This window comes from Schistocerca nitens, chromosome 12, assembly GCF_023898315.1.
Source record: "Schistocerca nitens isolate TAMUIC-IGC-003100 chromosome 12, iqSchNite1.1, whole genome shotgun sequence".
Taxonomy (NCBI): Eukaryota; Metazoa; Arthropoda; class Insecta; order Orthoptera; family Acrididae; genus Schistocerca; species Schistocerca nitens.
Window position 1 is genome coordinate 110702263 of NC_064625.1, and position 8882 is coordinate 110711144.

At 39.0% G+C, this 8882-nt stretch overlaps 1 protein-coding gene across 1 annotated transcript in view; it reads left to right on the top strand.

Moving 5' to 3' along the window:
• LOC126214938 (uncharacterized) overlaps positions 1–7339 on the top strand; it is a 204651-nt gene extending 197312 nt beyond the window's left edge. Inside the window, exons 41-42 of the mRNA XM_049941576.1 lie at positions 4785–4862; positions 5881–7339. Of these exons, the coding sequence (XP_049797533.1) occupies positions 4785–4862; positions 5881–5913 (111 nt within the window). The 3' untranslated portion in view covers positions 5914–7339. The remainder of the gene's footprint in view (positions 1–4784; positions 4863–5880) is intronic.
• Positions 7340–8882: the final 1543 nt, after the last annotated feature.

Genomic DNA, 8882 nt, shown 5'->3' on the forward strand with positions numbered 1-8882 from the left:
CTGAGAAGAGAGCCTGTCTCCATCAGTGGGGGCTTTTCACACATACGGTGTGGCCTGTAGGGATTCTCTTAATTGTCTCTAAGCATGTTTCACTAACTTGGTGCCATCTAGTCTCGTACCTCATACCAGGTCTTACGTGGGTTTGACATTCCTCATGGCAATGCTAGTCCTCATTTCCAGCCAATTCCTTTTCATGCTTAAATCCACTGCTTACAGCATTTCTGCCTGGATTTTAATCAGCTTATTCTAAGTGCAGGCACTTCAGCTGCTGGGGAATTTCAATTCACATTTTCTATTCTTTGAGAGGGGAATCCTGTCTTTAAAGACCTGGTGGCACAATGTGGCTTACAGGTGGTAAATAGTGAAGAGGAGCAGATGTGCTGCAACCTTTTATTGTCCTCATTGCTGCTTTTAGCTCAATTTTTACTTTTCTCACATGTGAACTGTTAAGCCACACTGGAGTACAGTACAGGGGAATTAGGAATTACCAGATTAGATGACCTATGGAAGAAAATTATAGTGTTGTAGCTCTTGTGACCCGTGAAGTATCACTCAGCTTCTGTGCAATGTTATTTTCACTGTCTCAGCTTTACTGCAGCATTTTTTGCATGTTTTTTGTAGGATACGTTTCTGTGGAGAGTTACTCCAAAATGTTTCGGGGAGTCTTGTTGGTGGAGGACTTGACCATTAGAGGTGACATTAGGTGGACATTGGCCATTCTATTGGTAAAATGAAAGCAACTAACTTCAGTTGTCATAGGATTTGATGTTATCTGCACTTTTTGAAGTCCTTAGATCTGCAAAGAATATCTTCACCAGCTTAAAGACTTTTCTGGTGAGTGCCCACAGCCTGATCATCCACTGAAGTGTGCTGGAAGATACAGTCACAGAGCTGCTGCTATTCTATATCTAAATGCATATTCTGCAGATCACTGTAAAGTGCATGGCAGAAGGTACACATTAGGATTTCTTCCGATTCCAGACATGTATTAAGTGTGAGAAGAATGACTGCTTCAATTCCTCTGTATGAGTTGTAATTAGTGTAATGCTGCCTTAGCAGTTGCTAAGGGGATGATACAAAGGCGGATGAAGAATATTTCTGGCCCAAAATGATAAATCCTCCTATTGTAGCACAAAAGAGTCATGGGTAGAAGAAGGGATATAAAAGAAGGGAACTAGCTTTCTAACTTATATGGGAGCTTCAAAGACATTTAAAGCAAAACGTCCTGACATATTCACATTTTTTTACTTGTTAGTGTCAGTAGCCATGTCATGTAATACAATGCATCATGTCAAGTAATGCAACATGACACATGCTATCATGTCATCCAATGTGGCTTTTGTCTTGTCGTGCAATATGACACAACATGTCACTAAAATTTAAATGCATGCATCCCCACTCTGGGATACCCTGTATTATACATGTATCCACACCACACTCTTTCACTCATCACCACACACGAAATAAGGTGCGGGTCTAAGAAAGCCCACTGAGCTGAAAAAAGTGCTTACATGTCAAGATGTCTTGATTTAAATGTTGCTGAAGCTGTTAGGTTAGCTGGAAAGCTAGCTCCCTTCTTCCACATCCCTAAGATGCCCAGGTTCACCTTTTTTGTGCTACAATACGAGCATTTTTCATTCTGGTTCACAACTTTTATTCTACAATAATTTTGACAGTAGACCGCCATAGCTTGGCAACTGGTGCAGATATTGGTTGACTCGGGCAACAAACCATCCTGTAGTATGGGGTTTTTATTGTCCTTTGAACCATGTTGCCTGTAGCATACAACAAATAAAGCTTTCTGAAAACAACAGGATGAGCATTAATTACTTGTATTTGCCTACCTTCTTAGAAAGTCCTACCAGATTAGCACAAGCTTGAAACATAGAAAAGGCACATGAAAGAAACCTTTTTTGCGTGCAAAATCTGAATGGAGGTAGATTTTTGAAAGCAAACTTTCCAATTTTATTGCAAGAATGCATTTTTATTTACTTTTTTTCCACTAAACAATATTTGTACATTGACTTCAGATAAGATCTAATTTTACGTGCTACATGCACCTCAACTTTAAACTATCATATTTCAACAATGAATAAAGATAATTGGATGAAACAAATTTTGTTTTGACTTTAACTATTTATCACCTCTGTGCAAAGTTTGAACTGATTCATAGAAGTTTAAAGTATAGAAGTGGTGCACTTCGAAAACCATCAAGAAAAATTTGTTTTTTACACATAAAATCCAAATGAAACAAGTTCTTTTTTCTAGACTGTTAAAAGTAGTCTTCAATCAAGGTCTGATAAACCTGTGGACCAAATTTGACCATCAGTCTCACTCCAGTCTGGAGTTATTTAAGGGTGGCTGTTTCTGCACATAAAATCTGAATAGTGCACTTACAAATGGTGTCATTAGCTTGAGTATTAATTGCAGCCCAGTTAACATCTTTTGCAAAAGGAATTAATTGATTCACATAATTTGCCTGGGTGCCAGCTCCAGTTTGTCTTTCAAATCTGCTACATAGCTACAGTAAGACAGATGTTCGAATGGCTGTACAAAACGCTGCTGGCCTAGGATAAACAAAAGACTTTCCCCTCCTGTTCCTAGCTCAAATGGGACCTGAGCACCAAAATGTGATTCTGTGTGCAGCCTTTTCAGACATATTTGTAACAGGACTCCTGCACTGAAACAATTCTTCACTTAATACTGGTTCTTGAAAATTTTCTAGCAGGATAATTCTCATTTGTGTTCAAGGGTCTTCCATTCCATCAACCACATCTGTCACCATTTGTGCTGCCCTTCATCACAGAACACACAAGCATTTTGTAAGAAGGCTTTTTTGTAGACTGGCAGCATTTTTCCAGTACGCTGCCAATGAACTGAAGTATGACATCTACTTTACTACGACTGAGCCTATGTCGTCATTGGATTTCAAATACCTACAAATTGTTACACTTACAGCAGGTGGACGGGGATATGGAAACACCACATACACAACACATTACCGTGCCTAATACATTTTAGGGTAACACTTGACATTCAAAACAGCTTACAGTCTTCTCTGAATGCATAAATACAAGTCCTGTATGGTTTTAAGCGGAATCTTACACCATTCTTCCTACAAAATAGTGGCAAGTTTAGGTAACAATGATTGGAGGTGGATAGTGATCACATATCCTTCTCTCCAATGTAAGCCACAAATATTGAGATCTGTAGACTGTGACAGCCACTGGAGATGGGGCAGTCCACCCTTGTGCTCACAAAACCACTCCTGGATGATGCAGATTGTGTAAACAGGAGCCCTGTCATCTTGGAACACAGCATCACCATTGGGAAACAAACAGTGGATCAGCCAAAATGTTATCATAATCCTTGGCAATAATGTAACTTTGCAAAGTAGCCATGGCACCAATAGAATACCCCAGTATGGTTGCCCAAATCATCACAAAACCCCCATCGTGTTTCAGTCTCGAGACGTAAATTCAGCTGGAAGTTGGAAACAGCGTGAAACGAGACTCGTCCAACAAAATGACATTCTTACGTTGGTCCACAGTCCAGGTTTTATGGTATCGGCACCGTATGTCCCTTTTAGTGACATTTTCATCACTTATTTGTGGTTTTCGAATTGCACCTCACCCTGACATTCCTTGCTTCTGGAGAGCTCCCTTCATCTTGTCCTGGTGGTGACAAGGTTCGCACATGAGATATTCGGTTCTGCAGTGAGTTTTGCAGCTGTCGTCATCTTATTTTTCATTACGATCCTCTTCAGTGACAATCTGTCATGTTCACTTGTGACTTAAAGGATGTTGTTTACACAATTTCCCTGCACGCATTATAAAACTTCAATATAGTGCCTCCTGAAACACCCAAGACTTGTAGCTACCATAGTTATGGAGCACCCACCATATGAGTACCAACAATTTTCCCACATCTGAATTCACTTAACTCTGACACAATGCACTCACAACTACATGGAACACTTTTCTGAACACGACTGTCACTTGCTACATATTGAGGACACTGCAGAGTATATGCATTTACATTCAAACACGCATGTCTCATGGTGTTTCAATATTTTTGTCAAACCCATATACGTATTTGTACAAGTCAGCTGATTCCGGTTGTGACTTGTTTATATTTTAGACATAGGATTTTAATTTCTGTGCTTTGTGAAGTGCACAACTGTACATATCTAAACAATTAAAGCAAGTTGTCGACATTTTACCACTCTGAAATGTTAAAAAGATCTGACTGGATATCTGTGTGACTTTTTTCAAATATTACTTCATTACAGATAATGACATCACCTGAAAAAGTCTGAGATTACTATTACTATTATCAGCCGAGCCACTGTTATATTATCACCAACAATGGTCCCAACAGACTCCCTTGGGACATGCCTGAAGTTATTCTATTTCTTTCAATACTGACTCTCCATACAAGATAGTTTTCTGTGTCATGCCTATCACAAATCCTTAATCTTATAAGAAATTTTGTTCAGTACCTGATTTAACAGTAATTTTGTTAATAATCATTGATGTGGTACCAATCTGAATATATTAGTAGATAACACTGAGCATAGCCTCGAAGTCTGCATATGATGTAGTTGTCTGTCACAAAACCATATGTGAACAAATTTATTAACGTAGTCTGGTGAAAGGTTATGGGTTCTAAATTAAGTTTGCATGGCTGTCTTTGTTTTAGCATCTGTATAAAATTGGAAGTCTTAATGGTTACAAGGTAATAGTATGTGGAATATTACTATTTTGATTGCCTTATGTTGACAGGAGGGGCACACAATGGCAGAGAGGGACATCGGCTCTACTTTTGTGATGCCACAGTCGCACTTGTACACACCGGACAGGGTAAGTTCACTCCCTCTTCAGATCACCCAGCATTTGATGCCGACTGAGCGGCCGAAACAGAAAAGCGAGCCAGGTTGCTGAATATTGTATATGACATCAGGCTCTCTAGCAGAAGGCACATAATTGTACACAGTGCACCATCATCATTAGCACATTTTCTGTCAAAATTAATCCAAAGAAAATAGGGCAAGATTGTAAGAGTTCAGCAGCTGAGAAATTTTGCAGAAATGGGTGTGTCCGTGTCCAGCATTATCAATTTTATTGTGTAGTGCAAATGTCAGAGAAGCACTAAACGCATTTTTGCAGGTGTCAGGTTGTTGATATTAATAAATCATTTTGAGTACTGTAATGATTCGTTCTTTTTTTTTATATTTAAATTTATTAAATCTTAAGTTCAACAATAACATTTTATACCATAAAAAAATATATCTTAAATGTGGTGCTATAGTAGTTTAATTCGAAACTTCCTCTAAAATGCTATTTTTCTGGCTTAGTTATCCAAAATGTGCTCTGGCACTTACCCCAGATTCAGCTTAGCGGTCTGTTGACGTCGTCGTCTTCTTCTTCTTCTGGATGAGGGGAATGTCTGAGCTATGTGTAGAATCTCCCAAGAATATAATAAAATACTACATTACATTATGAAACTGTACACATTAAGCAGTGCAAACAGTCTGTGGTCTTTGGGAGTGTTCCCTACTACAGTGTACAGTGCCTCCAAGCTTTATCACTAACTCAGGTATAACGCACTGTATCATTTTACGTCCAGCAGACTGTCTTAAACCTTCTGGCAGACAGAAATGTAACTAGATAAGAAAATGGAAGGTTACTTTTAATTTAGAATATTTGTACCTTACTGGTATTTAATTCAAAATGGTAATGGTGCCCTGTTTTTGGATTTCACTATTCATTTTTACTAGTCCTCCTTTCATTAACTTTTAGAATATAACATCAGGGATAAAACTCTTGTGATAAAAATTCTCATTGAGGTACTCAAGAAATATGTTTTAATTGCTTGCAGGGAAGTGACATTTCAAATTTTGACTCACTGTGAGAGAAGCCTTCAGTGCAACTGCAGAAGGTTGTTACATCACTTGCACTGCGAGGCTTTCGAGAGTGAAGATCCGACACTTCCAAACGGAGCCATTGTGTGTCGACTTGAAACGAAGGAAATTGTGAAAAGAATGTGACTGTTACAGGCTGCATTTCAGGGACATAATAAGTGTGTTATCGTATTTAATATAGTGAAGGACTGAATACTGTTATGTTAACTTGGAGTAACTAAATGTATATCCATAATTTGAACAACATTATGTTCAAGCTCTCTGTGTGCCCACTGAAGGAGCAGTTTTATGTAGACATTTATTTTAAATACGTTGTACTGTGCCATAGTCACAGTAGATTTCGTAAGACTAAAGTGTCATCATGCTTTCAGGACTTCCTTTAATCTGCCACTGCATGTTCTTGGGGTAGTTTGCCGCCTGCTAAGAAACAAGATAGCTTCTTAGATTCCTGAGGTCATTTTTATCAAATATAGAACACTGCTAGCATCTACATAAAAGCCATATCAAAATACACAACAGCAGAAAAACTGGTGATAGAATTATTTTGTGACTGCTGTGCATATGACTTATTTTTTTTAAGGCTCTACACCCAAGGAATTAAATGACAACAACGTAACTGTGCATCACTTGTCTAATGGGATGATTATAAACTGTCAGATATGTTGTGCTCATCAAATGTAACTTAGACACTACCATCTTCAGTGTTTGTAACACACACAAGATGAACGTATCTTAAAAATTTCACTTAAGAAGTGTGTTGCTTCTCATTTATGGTTGTGACGTTTATTTTTACTATTATAGTTGACTATCAGATTATGAAAGAGAAGCCTTGTTTCCTGAATGTAAGGTCTTGAACTGTCACCACAATAGCAGTACATAACTTAATTATCTTACCCTATAGCAGTTCTCAGTATGATGACATATTAGTACGTGCCACATACTATTCATTATTTCCTTCAAAACAGAGGTGAACACATGCTTGTAAATAACTATATTAGATGTTTTAAATAATTTATATATTTGTATATTTCAATACAGCTTTTGTTAAATAAAAGCAGAGCAGCTTCCTGTGTAAATATCTTGCTGTTCATTGTTTTGGGGAGAGTTTGAAAATGTTGTTTAACTGATGGAGAAACCTGAATACTCATCCTTTTTGTTTTTTGAATGAAAAATGCAGAGTTATGTTTGTGAGTATGTTGAGTGCCAAATGAGTGATGTGTGGGTTCCCTAATTGTTTATACCTGAAGAATGAAACACTGCAATAATTTTGGAAAAAGAAAGTTGTCATTAATGTTTTTATAATTAAAAACTATTTTTTAGTGTTTCATTCAGAGTGCTGTAAACTTCTAAAAGAGTGAGATAAATCAGTGTCTTTTTTATTATAAATACAAAAATAAACTAACTGTATGTTACATATATGTGTGTATCATCTTTCTTTATTTTTTTGTCACACCAAGTCAAATACTTTACAAGGACAAATCAATAATTTATATGCATTTTCTTTTTTAAATATATTGTGAAAAAGAACAGGTGTTCCATACATAACTCATTTTACTATGCAGCCTCCCTCCAATATTAAGACTTAATCAGTAATTTTTAAATTTCTGAATCTACTTACGCACCTTATTATGCGCCAGAACATTGTTTCCATAGTATTATACCTACTGACTTGAGGATTTGGGTGACAGCTCTCCGTCATCCTCTGCACACACAGATGGTGGAGCCGAGCTGTTGTAATTACATTTTTAAAGCCACAAGGAAACTTTGAAAGAAGCAAACTTAAGCATGTTTCAAGGAAGGCCAAGACAACTTTTGACTTTGTAATACTTCTAGTTGTGTCCTATGATATTACCAGTTTTTACAAAGTACCAGTTACTTCGAAGGCTGCTAGACAATGTATGTTTAACGATTATGAAACGGAAAGTTGCTACTTACCATATAGTGGAGATGCCGAGTCGCAGATAAGCACAACAAAAAGACTGTTGCAAGTAAAGATTTCGGCCAGTAAGGCCTTCATCAAAAATAGATGACAGACACACACATACATCAAACGCCACTCACACACACACACACACACACACACACACACACACACACACACACACACACACACACACACACAACTGCAGTCTCAGGCAGCGGAAGCCACACTGTGAGCAGCAGCACCAGTGCATGATGGGAGTAGCGACTGGTTGGGGTAATGAGGAGGGGTAGTAGGGTAGGGGTAGCAGACTGTGACGTGCTGCTGGGGAGCGTGCTGGGAAGAGGTCGACAGAGGGTAGTGCAGCCAGGAGGTTAGATGGTGGGCAGCGGAGAGGTGGAGGGGGTGGGGGGGTGGGGGTAGCGGAAAAGGAGAGAAGTAAAAAGACAGGGGGTGATGGCGGAATGAAGGCTGTGTAGTGCTGGAATGGGAGCAGAGAAGGAGCTAGATGGGAGAGGACAATGACTAACAAAGGTTGAGGCTAGGAGGGTTACCGGAACCTTTTTCCCACTACCTCCCCTCCCCACCTCGCCCCTGTGCACTCCCCAGAAGCACATCACTGTCCTGTCCACCACCCCAACCCTGCTATCCCTCCCCCTACCAGCCCAGCCTCCTCCTTACCCCCACCCAGTCACCACTCCCATCATGCACTGGTGTTGTTGCTCTTCGCAGTGTGGTCTCAGTTGCCTGAGACTGCAGTCCTGTGTGTGTGTGAGCGTGTTTGCGTGAGTGGGTGTGTGTCTGTTGTCTATTTTTGACACAGGCCCTACTGGCCAAAAGCTTTATTTGTGACAGTCTTTTTGTTTTCCCTATCTGTGACTCAGCATCTGTACTACATGATGAGCAGCAACTTTCCTTTTCATGATACTGTTACATTCCATCCTGGATTTTCCATTATTAAGTTTAATGGTTGCTTGTCAGATACAGAGGGGGGTGGGGGGTTTAAATCTAAACTGTATACCGTAAATTGTGTGCGTG